Genomic DNA, 19701 nt, shown 5'->3' with positions numbered 1-19701 from the left:
TCTGAGTTGTACGCATTCAGGTAAGCCCCAAGAGGGCCGTGTTCTTAAATGGAGCTCAGTAATATGCTACAAGGATTCAAATTCTGTTGGTTTCCATTTTTTATTCTTTCTTTTTAAAATAACTTTTTTTTTTTTTTTTTCTTCAGTACTATTCTAACATCTTCCACCAGGAGTGGGGTTCCTGGCTCCCATGACTGTTGGTGAAGCATCTTACTGCTCTTGACCATGACCGGGGAGCAGAACTTGAGCAAGTTGAAGGCTATCTGTCCTAAGCTTAGGCAAAAGTAACTGATTTTCAAGAGCAGCTTGCCAAAACATGTCCATGCTGGCTGGACAAAGTGGTCAGGAGGATGCCACGTGTGGTTCACACCCAGCACCAGGCTTTTTCAGGTGAATGGAGATTACAAAGTCAGGACTGACAGGCTGTCCTTGTCTAAGTTTGAGGCCAACGTTCAGCATTGTAGAGACGTCTCCCCCATATTCCTCGTGCCATTCTAAGGCCATGCTGGTGAAACTGTTGGCTACAGACTTTGTGAATGAAGGCCATCCTGTCACAGCGGAGCCACTGTCGACATCCCCTCTTGTTACTGTGTTTCCAAAGGTGGTAGCAGGATCTTCAAGCAGCAGCTCTTGCTCAACACCAAACTGCAGAGGGCTTGAAACGAAGTGGCAGCTGGGTGTCTGGAAAGCCAGCCTTCTGCTCCTGAGTGGGGTTGAAGTTAGTATACGTTTAATTAACTGTTGCACAGCACCAGGTTGCTTTCCCTACGCCACCTGTATGTCATTTCTTTGTGTTCCTGTCCATTGCCATCCTGAGCAACCTTTCTGGAGTCCCTGGCTTCCTCTGAACCTTGCACCATCCTTCCTGGGGAACGGCTGGTTGGGTGTTCCAGATGAGGCTGTGCCATCAGTTAAACTTCAAAAGGGATTCTGTGTAATTTGCTCCATATTTAGCTTGCAATTGCATACTCTTCCTGCTTTGAAGTAATGTCCATGCTCTGAACTAAATAACCACTAGAGCCAAATGGTCTAACGTGTGTTAGTCCAAAACACCCCTGCTGCAAATGTAGGATTGTGCACAGTCCCAATGCACAGATGGGTGTAATTGGACATGTGGCTGCTACACGGCAGCACTGAGAGGTTCAATACCATGTATTCCCAATGCAAGTGAGCTATTCACGTGGAAGTATTTACGGCAGTGTGCTTATGGTAACAGCTAGCCAGATGCATGGAGACGATCACAAAGTATTCATAGAACTGTGTTGTATCAGGAAAAAAAGCCTTAGGTGTTTGCTTTTGTATATACGTATAAACTTAATCACAATTGAATATTGACTACTGAGAATGCGTTTCTTAAAATGTGCCCTAGATTTCAGTTACAATCTGAGTGCATCTCACTTGCTGTGGAAAGAAGTAACACTTAGATATTAAATTCAATTGTTAAATTATGACACACAATTAATTATGGCTCAAAAATAGTCTTTAGAATATGTACAGTAAATCAAAAGCTGAATATTTACCTATGAAGCACTTTTATTTTAAACACTTTTTCTGCTTTCTCCCTGTCCTTTGAAACATTGCTGTGTTTTTCAAGCCTCATTCTTCTGCAGTTGTGCTGTAGACAGCCAGATAGAACATGCACGTTGGGTCTGGCAAGTGGTGAAGACACATCTTAATGTAGGGTAGAGCTGTTATTGCTCTTTTAAAAAAGAGTTGGCATGAATTTCTAGTGTAATAAAATTCCATAGAATGTTAACTGGCAAGACGGTGAAAACTGAAAAATGGCCTTCATTTGTGAATAACCATTCCTGTGCTGGAAGAAGTGTCTGCACCCCACTCAAAGAGCTGGTAGCTGAGAGGTAGACTGCCTGCCACAGTCCTGGGCAACCTCAAGGAGCTTCCAGTGAGGTACGAAGAAGTGCAGAGTAATGTTCTCTGCCTGATTTCCTAAACTGACCTGGAAGCCAGTGGAAAAAAAAAAAAAATCAATAAATGAAAATATTATTTCTCATAAGGGTTAGGTATATTAAACCAACAATTTCTAATCACCCCTTTCTAATCAGTTGTGTACAAAAAGAGGAGGGGACGTCTGCCATGCAGATGAGGATTTCCTTCAACACAATTTAGATCTTTCAATGTAATATGGGAAATCGCCACCAGCCGTTTATTTAAGCCTTCTCTTTTGAGTTAATCTTTGGTATTTATCCTGGGAGTGTTTTCTTGGCCAAAATGGTGCAGAGATATAAACAACAGGGGTTTGCAGGGAGAGGGCCATGAAATTTTTTTTTCAGATCTGCTTTGGTTAATCACATACGCTTCTAGCATCCATACTTTTAAAATGCATTTACCCTCATATTGGTTGCATTTCTAAAACAATTCTAAAATTTGTTCTTAAAATTAGTGAAAGGTTATACTGAGATAGGGTTGTCGTTACTGAAAAAAGAGCTTTATTTGTGAAGCCGCTTTCATCATTTCTCACCCCATCCCCTTAACCTACAGACTAGGAAAAAACCCCTCAGTCACTACCTTGAAGCAACCGTGCCTGGGCTGGTGTTGCCCTGGTAAACTTTCCCTGTGTGCCATCTAGGGATTTACAACTTATATATATATATATATATATGTTGTATGTATTATTGTAACATCATATTATAGTAGCGAAATTCCTCCATCTAAAGAACAATTTTTCATTTTCTTTACCCACTCCACCCTCGGTCCTTTTGATACCCTGCAGCAGAGTTTCGTAAGCTAATTGTGTGCTGTTTGAACAAGTATGTGAGGACTTAATGGATACTTTGAGGTAATATTTTGTTTTTCCTCGACTCTATGACTACAGTGTAAGCAGGTCAGCACAAAACTTTATGGCTGGTGGCTGCTCAAAGCTGCTACGTCTTTCCAGACGCAGTGTTGTGCCCTGTTGGGTCTCCCTCACCTCTAGCTTGTAGAGGTCACCTCCTGCTGTGGGACAGTGACTTTACTTCTTAGTAAGTGCTTCCTTGAATGAGACAGCCAAATGGGACCTCCAGCCAAACCAGGCGGGGAGCACTGACCTTCCCCATGGGAACGCTCCTGGGAGTGAGACCAGAGGTGTCAAAGCCTGACCTAGCGCTGCTGTGCAAAACGGATTGAGTATCAGGAAAAGGAACTTATTTTTATCGCCTCCCAGAGCATAGCGAGCAGCAGCTTTCGCAGCAGCTTTCGCAGCACCAGTTGCTGTGGTTCCAGCTCCATGACAACCCTACAGCTCCCACACAGCCATGCCTTGGGCACCGTGGCCCCGTGCTCTCTGCTGGCCAGCCCTGTGCTGTGCCCACTGCCCCAGTTCTGTGCCATTTTGGTTGTCAGGCATTGCCAGCTTTTTTCCACTTAGGAAAACGGTGCAAGAAGGGCTACCCTAAGGCAATTCCTACTCCTTGAGGAAGAAACAGTTAGCTATGTTAAGGGTAGGGGAGGTGTGTGGCGGTGCCCAGCGGTCTGGCTCCTTCCCAGTAGGTGGGAGCATAGAATTGGGGTGCGGATGGAGTGAGGAGACCCCTTGGGTTTTGGGGAGCTGTCTCTGAGGGGACTCTGTGAGGCTTTGGGCTCTTGAGAGCAGGCTGCAGCCTGAAGCAGATCCCCGCGTTAGGGTCCCTCCGACCTCTGTCAGCGTTAGCCCGGTGGGGTGGGCAGAAGGGAAATTAAGGAGGAAAAATGGAAAATTAAGGAGGGAAATGGAATTTTAAGGAGGAAAAATGGAAATTTAAGGAGGAAAAATAGGTCATAGGGAAGGAAAGGGAGGTTTACGCCGGCAAGGTGTGCTCGAGTGAGGAGGTGAGAAAGGGGCGGGGGGCACCGGCAGCTCCGCGGTCCCTCAGCGGGGCCTCCCCGGGGCCGGGGGCTGCCGGCGTGGATCCCCCCCTCCCCCCCCCGCTCCCCTCCGCAGCGCCTCCATTTCCCAGCGCTTCCCTCAGCGGAGCGGGCTGCGGGGAGCAGCCTCGCCGCCTTCCCTTCCTTCCCTTCCTTCCCTCCGCCGGGGGCTCGGCGGGGCGGAGCTCGGCAGCCCCGGTTCCCCCCCCCCCACCCTCCGCGGTCCCCTCCCGGCCCGGTGCAGGCGCGGCAGCCGGCGACACCCGGCGGCGAGGAGCGGCGCCATGCGGGCCGCCGCCTGCCTGCTCTCCCTGGCGCTCTGCGCCCTGCCCGCCGCCCCAGGTGAGCAGGGGGGACCCCGGGGGCTGGCGGGCGGGCGGGCGGGCAGGAGGTGGGGGGGTGCCGAGCCCGTAACCCTGACCCCTGCTGCCTCTCCCTGCTCAGCAGGCTCCGGGCCGGCGGCTGCGGGGCGGCGGCGGGGCGAGAACCGCTTCGCCGAGCGCCAGAGCATCAGGCCCCTGCGGCTGCTCGCCGGAGAGGGCGGCGGCGGGGCGCGGAGGCCGGCGCTGAGTACGCGGGTGCGGAGCGGCGCGGTGCGGAGCCAGGTAGGAGCCAGCCGCCGGGATGCTGATCCCAGCGCCCGGAGGGATGAGCGGTCCCCGGGTGTTATTTTAAGCCGTCCCCTTCCCCTCGGGCCGGAGGAAAGTTGCGGCCCCTTTGCGGCAGCGGAGCGGGGATGCTGCGGGCGGGCGGGCGGCAGCCACCTGGGTGCGGGTTGGGGATAGGAAGGGGAGCCCCCGAAACGCCGGAGGTGAACTCAGTGCAGGGATCTGCCTCGCGTGTTGCCACCCAGACGGGGAACGATCTGAGATTTCAGCCTCACACAGGCCAGCCGCTGCGGGTTTTATTGCATTAAATGCGGCGGTTTTAGTCCCGGTGGCCGAGCATCGTGTTTGAGGTGCTCCGTGAACGCTGAGTCTACAGGGAAAAACGCTGAGTGCATTCTGTTATGGATGAAGCCCTGAAAAACCCTGTGCGTTTGAGGTAACTGCTGATATGCAGGATGAGTTGCAGGCCTCTGTTCCCCTCCCTGGCTCCTGTCAATTTTAGAAACAAAATAGCTGAAAAAATGCTCTCAGATTCATTTATTTATTTATTTTTATAATCCTTGAAGTACAAGCACAGACAGCTTTTAATTTTTATGTAGTTAAATAACCAAGTCTCATCCTAGCATATTTATTTGCCTCCCGATGTTACTGCCTTTACGTAGAGATTTTGCAGACCCGATGGCCGTATTTGCAGCACAGTAAGGTAGGATTCTCAAAGTTCCAAAATGTCTGCTTTGTTTCAAAAGGGAAAAATTATCCTCTCAGCATTTCGGGATGCCTTGAAGACCCTTGGACGTTCACAAATTCAAAGGCAGTGTGGCATGCCTGCTAAAGGGGCTACGGTTGGATCAAGTAGCAGGAGCCACGTACTGGTCCCACAGACCAAACAGTTAATTTATGGGATTTGTTTGCTTGGATGTCTCAAACTTTATTCACCAAACCTTAAGCTCATAATTTTTTTTTCAAGTCTTCCATGTTTCATTAAGTCATTAGCCAGCAGCAGCATTGCTCCCACCAGAAAACAACTAAATCTAGTGGGCTAAAAATGGTTAAATGCATCGGTTTCACACCAGTCTCCAGGCTAAATTGAAGTTAAACATGTGAAGCTCAGTGTCCAGCTACAACTTTTCCTCCTGATCAAGAAGTTTCCCTCTGCTACTTAAAACACTCCCTGCCTCTCCCACGGTGTCTAATGGCTGCGACCCCACTGAAGGATGCAGTAGCTGGCAGGGATGTGAAGGAAGAAAATTACGAAGCGGAAGCTGGCTAGAACAAGCAGAGCAGCACCGGTTTGCTGTGCTTCTTGCACAGGGCACGGTTACATCTTAATTGCAGGATGCTGCATCCCTCGCCCGGAGATCTGAGTCAGCTTGGCAGCAATGGACAGCAGTATGGCTGCACGAGCTTCCACGGAGCTCTTGTAGGTGTTTTTGCAGTAGTGCTGTTAGCTGTTGCAGTTGAGTAATTTAATATCCTGGCTCTTAACGTCTAGCATCCCATAAGGGTGTTTTCACCCTTACCTCTGCCAGAGTGTGTATCTAAGCTGCAGACTAACTGAGCTAACGTTTGCTTTTGGGTGGCTGGTACAAGTCACGCAAAGCAAAAAGATAAAGAGTGCTGGATTTTACTTGGAGGTGAAAAAACACCCTTGCCTGCACTGTGGTGTTAGCAGGCTAGGGTCAGTGACACGGTGAGGGACTCTCAGCCATTTTCCATGTGCATTAGTTTGTTTTGTGTTTAATTAGAATTAGGCTTTGACTGCCTCCAGACCCCATTCTATCCATTGCTAGTAGTCTTTGGACTATCAAAGTTAGAAAAACTGGTCTCAAACCAAGAGGTAAAGCAGAAGCTAATGACCTTGTGGCTTGGTTTAAGGATGCATCTTGCAGGAGGTTAAAACATTCGGGCAGGACCTGGGATGGCTGAAGGACAAGCAGCTATGTCTAGAAAAGCAGATACCTGATGGGATGGTGCAGTCAGAGGACCAGACAGCAACTAGCTGTTGAATTAATGTAAAACAATGTAATTGTGTTATGAATTGGATAAAGATAAAAGGAGAGAGAGATTAGTTAAGCTGGAGAGAGGGAAGTTGTGTTAAATCGGATTGGATCCCTTTAATTCCTGGATGAAAGCTTTAGCTTCAGAAAGGGCAGAAGTTGTACAAGAGGGATGCAAGCCTGGGTCTGGGATTGAACAAAGGGAAATTAGGATGGTGGCTCGGGGGAAGGCAGAAGCAAGGGGATGAAAGAAGAGAACCAAGCTGATACTTTATGGATATTTCCAGAGTTTCTGTTCATGGAGAGTGAGAATTGGTAAGTCCCAGTTTTACTGTCTCGGTGTTACTGCAGCATGCCCCCCTTCACTAGCTGAATTAACCAGTCGCTTATGAAGAGAGAGATCAGCAAACACGAACCAGTGACACTGCATATTCACCACCTTCTTTGGAGTGGGAGGGAAGGGAACACCACAGCCTGCCTGGAGCTGGGGGAAGGGATAGGAGCAGGCAGGAGGGTTTCCACTTGGCAGGGAATCTGAGGGTACCTCCTGTAGCCACCTGATGTTCAAGAGGCAGTGGGAAAGCGGGAGGGGAGTACAAGGTTTGTGCAAACTTCTCCCCAGCTTTCCGAACCAGAGGGCAGAAGCAGCAGCAGATTCCTTGCCCGTGGACAAGCTTTGCTTGATGGGCTTTGGAAGATTTTTCCCTTCCCTTGGTATTTTTTGCAGGTTTGTCTGTGCAGCTAGTTAGAATTACTCCTGTTGTAAAGCTAACATCATGCAGATGGCTGTTTCTGGCACATTGTTTAGCAGGACCCTACGCTCTGCTTTACACCTATTCTGCATCAGACGGTGATCTGCCTTGCTCCTGAGAGCTAAGCAGGGCAGGGAATGGACCCCACTTATACTGAGGCAGTCTGGAAAATGGTTTGGTAGGTGAACACAGGATCCTCTACCCTACCTAAGCCCCCGTCAGGAAGGGCTGTGCTGCAGAGTGGCAAAGCTTGTTTTGAGTAATGCAGTGTTTTTGCCAGGACTGATCTTTAGTGCTTTGGTCCTTCATTTGTGCTTGGTCTTTCAGAGATCACTATCTTCTTGTTGGATTCAGGCTGCCTTTCTTGAGGGCCTTTTCTTAAAGCTTTCTTTTTTTTTTTTTTTTTTTTTTTTTCTAAATGGAGGTGGTAACATTTCCCTAAGGCCATTCCCAATGAAACTGGTCTCCATATGCCTGTCTGAAGCTGCATACTCTGTTCTTGGTGGAGTAGATACACACCAGAGGCCTGTGTGGTCCTTCAGAGGGACCTGGATAGGCTGGAGAGGAGCCTCATGAGGTTCAACAAGGGCAAGTGCAAAGTCCTGCACCTGGGGAGGAACAACCCCAGGCACCAGGACAGGCTGGGGGCTGACCAGCTTTGCAGAGAGAGACCTGAAGGTCCTGGTGGACAACAAGTTAACCATGAGCCAGCAAGTAGGGAAGGGAAGTAATGTTGGAAGGGAAGTAATGGTTGGCAGATTTCTAAAAATCTGTGTTTTTTTTTTTTTTTTCAACATTTGTTGAGGTATTTCTCTAGTGACCTTTTTTTGGGGGGTTTTCTGTTCCATTGCCATCACTATATCTATTGAGTGACTTCTATTGAATGACTTCTCAACATCCATGCTTACAGTCATAGTTGTCCAAGATTGCCGAACCTCAGAGCACAGCACGAGGGGAATGTTGTAAGATATTATATATTCCTGTCATTAACATTTGAACACACGCTGTATAGTGAGCATTGGAGTATACACCAGACTTTGGGATCTTGCTTTTAATTCTACCATGGAATAGTGTCACTACAATACATTCCTGTATTTCAATTCCTCTGTTCCCCAAAGGGGGCCTGTTAGCAGCTGCACAGCACTTAATCTAAAGAGTAATCAAGGTAAAATATATCTGAGAATGTGGGAATATTGATGTTATCATTAAAGCACTCCAGGATCATAGCAATGAACATGTAATTTTCTGTTGCATAAATAAGCCTATAAGAAAATAAACGTCCTATATAACATGGGCATACAGTGAAGGCTAAGCCTAGATTCTTGTCTTTAAGACAAGGACCGTTCATATAATAGAAAATATGAGGAACCCTTTAATTGTGTGGCTTGACCAATATTTTGGTAGTGTTAAGAAGCACAGATTCTTAATTCTTTCTTTTAGCTGGCAGTGTGTAGGCATGTTCTTCATTGAATTGTGGGTGTAAGTAAGCATTTCTCCCCATTGCTTGCATTTGTTCTTCTACCTGTAAGGGAGAGCAAAACAAAACACCAAGTCTGCTGTTACAAACGTGAGTTTGCCCTCTACATCAGCACTCTCTTTAGAGGGCCATTTTCTGTGGATCAAATGTTCCGGTTGTGAAGATGCAATTCATTTTCCAGCTGGAGATTAGAGTGCCAGACAGCTACACCGCCTTCAGCCTTCTCTCAACCCTAAGGCTGACTTAATAGTCATCTGGCTCCTGGCTGGAGACTGCAGCCTCCCTGTGACCATGCCACAACATTGGCTCTGGGAAGGTCTCTGCATGTGCCTTGCAATCGATAGTACACCAGTAAGCTCCTCCTGCGCTTAACTGGGTAACTGGTTTTGTCTGATCCTTGTCTCTTGCGGTGCTCCCTACCTGGTGTTTCCATCACGCATGGGATGTGGTACTGGCCCTTGGACTGAGGAGAAGGTTACTTCCAGCGTTTGGAGCGGAGTTTGGGATCAGCCAAGTGGAGAAGATGGCCACTCACTGCCAGCAGAGAAGGTCCCAGTTCTCCTTGCAGCCAGCACTTTGTGGCCACGATAACGGGTCTGCATGCACAGACTGAGGGACAGCTTTGTTCATCTTGGGGCTTGCACGGCAGTCACCTCTTTTTGATATATCTAGGTGTTGATAGGGAAATTTGGAAGATTTTCTATTATTTTCAGTGGGAACAAGGCCCTGACTCAGTGACCTGCTATGGGTATAGATTAACTCACCTTTGTTGGCTATGCAAAACATTCATAGTAGGGCAACTTCTGTTTCTCAGCCTGTTTTTTTGCTTGCTTGTTGCCAGTTGTCATGAAGGTACACTGAAATCCTTTGGAGTGAGTAAAAGGCCTGATTTGGTGGTAGCCTGACTTGCAGCCTGGCACGAAGAAGCCCCAGGACTGGATTGTGCCTTGGGACAGAGCTGAGCATGGTTTGTGGTCCAGAGTGAGTCAGTAGTTTGCAGCAAGGTATTTATTTGTCTTCCGCTGTCTGCATTTCTGGATTGTCTGAGACCAAATTACACAATTCCATAAAATGATTGGGAAGCATGGCTTACAAATTTCTTAAATAACTTCTTACCGCTAATAATCAATTGCAGAGAAGCTCCGCTCTGTCATGCTGAGCTCACGTGGCTCTGCTTGCCCTTTGAATTGAAATCTTTCATCAGTTTTTCAGGTGTTGCCCAGTCTTTGCTACTGGCTTCTCTGACTTGTTGGCCTTTCACTTTACTCTTGGAACATGACATTCCTATTCTTTGCAGGTGCTCCTGAAACTGCTAACATTATTTGAAACATTCTTGCTTTCTGTTCCAGTGCTGTCAACTTCTGTTGATATTACAATTTCCTGTGTTTGGTAGCTCAAACAATTAGCAATCTGTGGTTAAAAATGAGTTCTGACTGCTGAGGGGTTTCTAAAACAACTCTGGATTTTAGGACTGATGGATGATGACTGTTGGAAAGAGAACTGTCATGAGAAATTGCCCAATTTTAAAAATTATTTTCTGCTCACTTAATCAAATGACTGCTGTCTCTTGAAGAAACTTAGGCATAATTTTCAATCAACCTACCACAAAACCAAAGGGAGAGGAGGATAAACTGGGACAGAGGCTGTAGTGAGCAAAAAGAACATGCATTTGGTTTGCTGCCAGATCTGGTTTTCTTCATGCCTCTGCTTCTTCTCCCACTTCCCTTAAGGTTTAGAAGGCATTTGGCAAAATGTGTGTAATAAATACTTCATTGTATCTTCAAAATGTGCAGTTCTGCAATATTTGTGTAAGAATAAGATACTTCACCAACCTAGCAATAATCTGTTTTCATGAATATGTGAATAACAGTCAAAGTACCAATACTCTTAATGCAGGTCCTGCTTTCATGAAGAGGAAAAAAACTGCTGAAAGGCAATTTTTGATATAGATTGTCGCATGCTGCAAGGGCATTGAAAGTGCCCTTTGATTTCTGTTATAAGAGGGACTTTTAGTTTGACTTTTTGATAAAATGTACATATTTATAGCAGGTGTTTTGGCATTTTATAAGCAAAGAATATTTCACATTTCTAAATCATTCCTCTTTGCAAGCTCATTTCAGCAAAGTCCATACTTGATAATGAGATTTCTTATGACAATGAATGAATATGCCCAAAATGCACTCAGCAAAAAACCTTCTGTTAGCTGCTGTTTCAGTGTTTCTGTTGCAGAAATACTATATCAGGACTCAGATTTTGAGGGGTGATTAAAAAACATAAGTATCTTCGAACATCCTAATGTGGGGAAAAGGGCAGCAGGGGAAATATTTGTTTTGTGGCATTGCCTCTTGTTTGTACAATAGCAGAGCTGAGAAGAGAGATTCCAAAAGCTTAATCTCATAAAACAGGCTTATATACAGTCACAAAGGATCTTAAAGGATCAGATGTAACAATCCTTATAGAAAGTATTTTTCCCCAAATTTGCTTGTTGCCATGATCAACGTAATAGCTATATGCTTAAGATCAGAGTATGACAGAGCAATCCTTTCCAGCTCAGGCGATCAATATCTGTATTTACCCCTGATCTATGTCAGTGCACCTGAGTGCAGGGTCAGGCTGAATATTCTTTCTCCCACTGTTTCACCGAGGGCACCTGTTCTGGGACCCTTGCAATTAATGATCTCCTATAACGTATTCACGATGCAGAAGAGTGTTGCATCCAAACAGCATCAGGATGAATATTGCTGAGGAGGAACTACATAGGAAGTTAACATTCACTCTAAAGTGTTAGGCACAAGAGCATTATGATATATATATATATATATATATATATATATATATATATATATAAAACACTGTCATGGCCTGTGTCATTTTATATTTTGCTACTTCAGGTCTCCTTTGAAGTCTTCTCAGCAACTATCCAGGCCTTTAAGGGACTCAAGACTAATGACTTTTCTTGGGCCTGTTAAAACATTATTTCAATTACCCTGTCAAACACTGCTTAAAGTTCAATTGAACTCTATAAAACCTTCAAAAGTTTCTAAAGTTCAGCTTTCTAAAGTGTGGGCTCCTTTGGCTAGTGCTGTCTCAGTGCTGGACCCCCTCTGATCAGCCCCACTGAGGTGTGTGATCCTTCTGCTTTCTGCGGCCACCACCTGCCAAGTTTCTCTCTCTGGATTATATGGGTCTTTGGCTCCCATGGATCCAAGCTGCTGCTTCTCTTTGGTACATGATCGCCCTCCTTCTTCAGGGGAGGGAGCTCACAGAGTTGTGATCGGATGATCTGGTGGCCAGCCCAGGCCCACGTCTGTTCCCTGGGCCTGGATAATGATGGATGTGGAGGCTGAAGGCCAGTGCCAGAAGAGGGCTGAGCCCACCTGTCTTTGACACAAGACTGTGGGATCTTCCTGCTCCACTTGTCCCTCTAATTTTTCTGCTGATATGTTTTAGGTTTTTGTTCTCTAAATTTCCTCTTCAAGTATTGTATTTTTCAACTTCAACTTCAAACCTGGATTCAGTTAAAGAAAGGTTAATAGCACAGCATTGCTGCTGGGCATTTGCCATTTGACAGTGAAATTTGGTGATTTCTCTAGTAATCTGACCTGCTCTCATTTGTCTGCCGACGCATGCGGATGAGACTCACTGTAAGGGAGACAATAAGGATACGTTGATAAAGCTAGCTCGTTAGTTGGTGTTGTCTTTTCAAATCTTGTACAAAAAAATCACTTTTTTTTTTTTTTTTTTTTTTTTTGGTAATTGAAATAAATGTGCCCAGACCAGAAAACTGTAGCAAGTGACCATGCTTTAGAAAAAGCTTATTTTCAGAGTGTAATACTAAAACAAGCTTTAGAAAAAAAAAAAAAAAAAAGTGTGGGTAAATGCTTTTTAATGGTACCCTGATAATAAAAGTTGGATGTATGTGGGTGTGTAGGTTATAACCCTGAATTACAGCTCAAAAGTTGCCCAGAAGAACAGCAGTATATAAGAACACATTCTGTTCCAGAAATGTCTCTCTCCTTAGGGTATTTCAGCCCCTCAAATTCTATGAGAATGAAAAAAATCCATCAGCTATTTCAGAAAATGTATACAGTGAAAATGTTGATTCATTGTGATCTTGTAGGCTGTATCAAGAGGAAAATGAGTTTGAATTGTGCTTTTCTGGCATTTTTCAACTTTAAACAGGACTTTGATACTTGAATGTAGAGGGTGAGTCATATTTAAAAATTATTATCCATGGAGTTGAGCAATATATTGGTATGCCTAGAGTCTGCAAGTTTAATCAAGCTCTTCTTAGCCTACCGTGCTGACAAAATGTTGGTAAACTTTCTGCTGTTGCCAGAGAACTGTTTATGTGAAAAGTTTTTTGGCCATGTTGGTAGGCACAAGGTGTCAAAGAGTGCTTGTTACTCACAGTGGGAAGACCTAATCTATTGGTAATCTTGCTTCTGTTTACAAACTAAATGTAAGACCAATTGAAAATGTTTGGAATATGTGACTGTGTTGCTGAATAATATTTTGGTGTACAAAGAAACAAAGTTATCTTGCGCTATTTTTATTACTTTTGAGTGCTATATGTGTAATGCAAAGGCAGCATTAATGGAGTGTTTCTGCAGATTTGTCTTTCATCTGGTAATGAAACTCTGTTCCTTCATTTCTGAAGTCTACAAGAGTTGCTAAAAAGGGCATCTTCTTCTCAACATTATTGATTCCTTCTAGAACTTGGAAAACTAGAAATTACCTCAAAGCACCATCTGCTTCAGTGAACGAAAAGTCCAAATACCTTCACTCCTTCAGCCGGTTAGATTCATTGAACTTTCCTTCTTGCCTAAATGTTGTCCTTAAGACAATGCAGCCCTTTCTACAGCTGAGTGACAGCTGAATGACACAACGATTCATATGGGTTCATCCTCAAGTGTTCCCTTTGGCGCATGCGTTGCATGCCTTGTTTTGTATTCTCTCCCTCTGCAGATTCATTGTGCTTAATTTGTTTGCCTCTCAGGCTGCAGCTGTGCATGAGTAGCTGCTCATTTGAGGTCTGTCCACTTGAAACTGCCAGATGTCCATAGGAGAGGGTTTTGTAGGGAAATTTCATGTAAGAAAGATTTTCCTTGTCCGAGTCCTTTCCCTCTGACCTCATACTTCTTCATGTGGAAATAGGTTCACCATCTAGTTACACAATCAAGTCCTGTAGCATCTCTTTGTTTTGCTTTTCATTTTACCTATGAGTCTCCAAAATCTACAATTGCTGTGGAGAGCAATGAAGACTGCAGAGTCCTCATGTTGCAGAATGAGTCTCTATTTGCTCTCTGTCCGTCTTGGTGTAGAAATGTGATCTTCCATGGTCATCAAAGTTTTGTATGAATTATGGCAGGAAAACATTTTGAACTTTGAGTTTTTGTTCACGACTTTCATTTGTTTCCTACTTGCAATCCAGTACTTTATTAATCATCCTCATAATAACCTATTTTATCATGCTTTTCCTAGCCGCTAATCTTTGATGAAGAACCTTAAACACATGAGGTTAATAGTCACTGATTTTCCATTTTTGCCTCAACTTATTTAAGACCTCTGGCACATTAATTATATTGTGACTTTATACAAGAATTTTTGTTGCTTCCCTTTAAGAAAAATAAAACTAAAAGAGCGTGCCTTCCCAAATGTTCTTGCAGTTCTTCCTTTCACTGAGATATGAAGGCTTTCACAACAACAGAAGTTATGTTAATTAGTCTCATAGGAAATCAAAGGTTATAAGTAAAATTATCTTAAAGTCAAATTAATGTAATCATAAAACATAGTGGATATAAGATCCATCTCCATGTTGTTTTCTGGGGCCTGAAACTAGTGTTAGATTGCCTTTTGGGAAGCAACATCTTGCCTATTCAGTTACTTAAATTTGTCTTTTTAGATCTGTAAGATCAAATGGTACATCATGCTAGATTTGCTAGCAGTGATAACCCGGTAGTTTTCTTATCTTCATTGCCTGATTATTTAACCTTGGGTGAGCAAGGAAGAGAAGTTTTCAGGAGAAAAACATTTAAACAAATTTATTTATTTATTTATTGTGTTGTAAGTCAGTTTGTTGTAACTGTTCAAAGATGCCTGCGTTTCTGGAGTGCCAGGTGAACGTATAGGATGAGATGCATGAACAGGGATAGCTGAGTGAGTCCAGCAGAGCTCAGCGTTGCACATCTGCAGGACTTCTAAAGGATGCCTTCAGCTGCCCAGGTGTTGGATTTGCAGGAATGGTATCTGTGTGATAAATTGCACAGGTTTGTGTTAAGGACTGCTTCTTTTTGGTGCTGCTCCCCTCATCCATCTCACTAGGGATTTTACTGTAGTATGTGCAGACAGCCTCCTACTGCAAAACTGCAAATAAATAATAAAAGAGATTTATTTTTCTTTCTTACTACTGAGAAGAATAATTACTGGCATTTTAGAAATACAAGTAGTCCTTGCTTCTGACTCTGATCTCATTGAGCTGGGGATGTTCAGCCTGAAAAAGAGAAGGCTCCGGGGTGACCTTGTTCTAGACTGTCAATACTTAAAGGGGGGTTATAAAAGAGATGGAGAGCAACATTTTCGTTGGTCAGATAATGGTAGGTCAAGGAGAAGTGGTTTTAAACTAAAAGAGGGAAGATTTAGATTAGAGGTTACGAGGAAATTCTCAATAATGAGCATAGTGAGGCAGTGGCACAGGCTGCCCAGAGAAGCTGTGGATGCCCCATCCCTGGAGGTGTTCAAGGCCAGGCTGGATGGGGCTTTGGGCAACCTGGTCTGGTGGGAGGTGTCCCTGCCCATGGCAGGGGGCTGGAACTGGGTGATCTTTAAGGTCCCTGCCAACCCAAACCATTCTATAATATGATATGTTGTTTATGTGGAGAAAAGCTATTTTAGGTCATGTTTACATCTTTGCTGGGATCTTCCTTTGGTGAGAGCTGGCAAAACTCCACTGACACGAACTGGAGGATGGCACTGTGCTCTGCCAGTGGGGTTTAACTCTCCCTCTCCCTCATTTGGCACAGAGAACATTTGGCACAGATGGGATCCAGGGTTCAGAAATGAACATGGACCTCCACAAAGCTTTTTATTTTTTTATGTTTTATTTCTAGCTTTTCCTCAGAATAAATTACTTATTTATTAATTGTACCCCAAAGAGGCAGCTGTAAAAGGCTTTTCATCAAACCATGATGCTGTTCTGATGCTGTTCTGCAGTTTCTTCATGAAATAACTTCAATAACTTCAGTCATTTATTTGTTTAGTTTTTATTAAAGAAAACCACATAAATATTTAGATTTATACCATGGATAAAAAGAGCGAGCATACATAAAGAATGACAAATAATGGTGATTAATATAGTAAATGATTGCCTATAAATATTTTGAGAATGCTGAGGAAAGTAAACCAGAAATGTTGCAGTTCTTTAATATGCTGTTATACGTGAATCCAGTTCAGTGACCCTTTCAATTAAAATTACATATTCACAAATGGTAGCAGAGAGGGTCTAAGATTTTTTTTTTTTTTTTTGTCCCATCTATTTTTAAAAAGTGATTCTTTGGATCTGAAACATTTATTTTTTACTTGACCTAGGCTTATTTTTGATTTTTCCCTGAGTAATTTTTTTCCTTCCTCCTGGTGCAAGTAGAAAATTAAGTTTTTGAACAAACTTATTATTTTCTGTGCACCAACAATATACTGTGTAACTCTGGATTTTTTACAACACAACTGAGGCTGAAAAATATTCATTTATACATGTACATGTGTTAATTAGCCCTATATAGCATAAACGTAATTGTAATAACTGTTTTCAAAGCCAATTATCACTTTTTAGGTAAATCTATGCTAAAAGATTACTATATTTTTCACTTAATTTCAATCATATATTTCTTTTGAATTTAAGAAACAGACATTTCACACACCCTTAAAGGATTGTTAACAAGCTGAGATTTTTGTTCTCCTATTAGATGGAGGGAGGCAAATTAAATTAACATCTAAGGGAGCTATTATTTTGCAAATACTGTCTGCTATAAAACCTCATTGTTCTTACAAGCTCTGGAGTACAGGTTTTAGCTTTTGCCTTGCTATAGCATTATGTATTACTTTCTCTTGATTCTCTTGATGCTTTTCTTTTGAGTGTACAAATTTGATCCGAATCTTTTAATTACAAACTGCAGTGCTATAGATAGTAGTAAATACAAAATTCCTTACATCAAAGGACAAGCATATAAATTGTTTATCCTCTCTTTCAAATAAAAAGAACGCTCTTCTCTTTTGGTGGAAATTATTGTTATCTCTTCCAGCAAAATTAAAAAAAAAATCTGAGCTTTATGCAGGATACTTCAGAAATAAGAAGGATATAATATCAGGAATTGCACATTTTATCACAATATATTTTTAATTCTTTTTCCTCCTTTTAATGAAGAAAAACATTAGTCATTATGTTACCATGCCAGTTTCAACATCCAAGTAATTATAATGAATGTGAGAACATTTCTAAAATATTTCCTTTCAAAATTCTTTTTAATTTGATTGTTCAGAAAGTGTGTAGCTTGTAAACATTTCACTGATGATTAAAATATTTGCTGTATTTGAAATGAAAGTCTTCCAAACGTTTTAGTTTGATAGTTACCTATGGAACTCTACTGCAGCGAGGCTCACCACTGACCTTCAGTGAGTTGGAATCACAGAATCATCAAAGTTGGAAAAGACCTCCAAGATTATCTGGTCCAACCACCCCCCTACTACCAACGTCACCCACTAAACCATGTCCCTAAGCACCACGTCCAACCTTTCCTTGAACACCCCCAGGGATGGTGACTCCACCACCTCCCTGGGCAACCCGTCCCAGTGCCTGACTGCTCTCTCTGAGCAGAAATGTCTCCTCATTTCCAACCTAAATCTTCCCTGGCACAACTTGAGCCATTCCCCCTAGTCCTATCGTTAGTTACCTGTGAGAAGAGGCCTACCCCCAGCTCCCCAAAGCTTCCTATCAGGTAGTTGTAGAGAGCAATAAGGTCTCCCCTGAGCCTCCTCTTCTCCAGACTAAACAACTCCAGTTCCCTCAGCTGCTCCTCACAAGACTTGTGCTCCAGGCCCTTCACCAGCTTTGTAGCCCTTCTCTGGACACGCTCCAGGGCCTTTTTGTAGTGAGGGGCCCAAAACTGAACACAGTGCTCCGGGTGAAACTTTGCTTACTTTAGTTGCAGTTTGTATATGTACATTTCCTCTGGAGATGCTCATTCTTCAGGGCCAGTTTCTGCAGAAAGCTGATAAACAACAGGGTTACTGGAGGGACTATGTTAGAAATTGTCATTATTTTGTTGTGTTCCTTTGGAGCAATAAACATTCCTACATGGGACTGATTGCCCATCTCTTCTACTACTACAGTGATCCCTAAAGCACAGAGTATGTGATTTAAAATAATTGGAATCACATCCCTCTTGGTTTGGCAGTAAGGCTTGCGTGCCACTTTTATTTTTTTTAGTGTTCAAGCTTTTAATATTTGTTGGAGATAATGTATCTTTGTGCTTAGTTATTTGAAATAATCATTTCCACTCCATTTACTTTTGGTTTCTTTTATTGAAATTCTTAAGCTTTGCAATCTTTGACAGAGCTAGCTCTCACATAATTGCATTAGATGCATAAGATGCTTAGTGTTTTCTGTAGGGGACCTTGTGGGGCGTTACACTTTATGTATGACTCGAAATTGCATCTGAAAATACTGCAACTATTTTGAGAGTAGTTATTGACATTTTGCTTCTTCAGTTGCATGACATTAACACTTTAGGACTTTTTGATTGTTTTGGGTGTACAGACACTGCACTTTTCCGTTTTATTGTTGGATTCTTCTTTCCTGGCTCTTGTTCATATTCCGCATTTAGTGCATCTCTCCAAGTCTCCAAGAACTCCCCTTAAATGACTAGGTTGTCAGATGCTGATGTGTCACATCCATGGATGTTGAAAAGCCTTGAATTTTCTGAGGAAGTTCCGTGGTTTGAAAACTGAATGAAATAATTGTCTTGCTTCAGTGGTTTAGAGAAGCCTTTGAAGGTATCTTTCCCATTATTCTGCTCAAATGAGGTGACAGAGACGGCATAAATGTACCCTGATATTCTTTCTTTGGGTTCTTTTATTCACATATTTGTGAACCAAAGCTTCCCTTCCAGCTGGCCATTTAACCTATTCACTGAGCAGGTGTATAGATGTACTTAAAAATATTGTAGCATCATGATGTTTTAAAGTCCATTTATATATTTTGTACCTCTTAACCAGATATTCAGAAGAACTGTTATCTTATAAAATGTACTGGCTATTACTCGTAAGGTGCAGTTTTTTGTTATGCTGAATGCAGTCTGTCAGCTGTCATTGAATGAGGGAAATCCGTCTTCCTCTTCATTTGGTGGCTGCATGTCCCCTCCAGCTTCTTTCCATCATGTCTAGGCATGATATGACTTTATATTTTATGTGGATCAGCTTATTTGTCCCGCAGAAAACTGATCCCCTCCAAGTAACGATTAATTTTTTGACACTGATCGGACTTTCTGGGCAGTCACAAGCCAAAAAGGGGGAGAAGAGGGGATCAGGATTTCAGTTGTAGCCCGAAGCATGCAGGATTGGAGCCAGGTTTGAAGGGTTCTTTGAATCTGTAGACTGCAGTTTCTGGAAAGGGCTGAATTTGTTTCGGTATCCAAAATGTGCATCTTTGCATCTCAGTAGGTTTGAGATACACTTGAGTTGTGCTTGATTGCATGTGATTGTAAACTTCATGGTGAGTTTCTTGGGTTTGCCCCACTTGTTTTGGGGGTAGCTACATATGTGTAATGTTTTTCAGCCTAATTATTAATAGACATTTTATCCCATAAATCCACATTAACGGCTTCTGTCAGGGAATAGCTGTGGTCCAGGGTCACCCCAGAAATACATTAGCCTTGTAATTATTTGTCTTAGAGACATGTTCAGAGGAAGAAACTTCCCAGAACAAATCAATATGATGCAGTATACCTAGCAGTGTAAAAACAAAAAAACAA

The 19701-nt window shown here is 43.1% G+C and overlaps 1 protein-coding gene across 6 annotated transcripts in view; it reads left to right on the top strand.

Annotated features, from left to right (window-relative positions):
- The first annotated feature begins 3913 nt into the window (after positions 1-3913).
- The window catches only part of ADAM22 (ADAM metallopeptidase domain 22), a 139293-nt gene continuing 123505 nt past the window's right edge, over positions 3914-19701 (top strand). For 2 of the 6 annotated variants that reach the window (XM_027450738.3, XM_038174706.2), the window contains exons 1-2: positions 3918-4185; positions 4288-4448. In XM_027450738.3, the coding sequence (XP_027306539.3) occupies positions 4128-4185; positions 4288-4448 (219 nt within the window). In that variant the 5' untranslated portion in view covers positions 3918-4127. Of the gene's footprint in view, positions 4186-4287; positions 4449-19701 lie in introns of all 6 variants that reach the window. The other 4 variants (XM_027450736.3, XM_027450740.3, XM_027450739.3 and 1 more) reach the window with 4 other exon arrangements.

Source organism: Anas platyrhynchos, chromosome 2 (assembly GCF_047663525.1).
Source record: "Anas platyrhynchos isolate ZD024472 breed Pekin duck chromosome 2, IASCAAS_PekinDuck_T2T, whole genome shotgun sequence".
NCBI classification, from domain to species: domain Eukaryota; kingdom Metazoa; phylum Chordata; class Aves; order Anseriformes; family Anatidae; genus Anas; species Anas platyrhynchos.
Note: the sequence above shows the minus strand (reverse complement) of the source record. Positions and strands in the feature narration are given on the sequence as shown.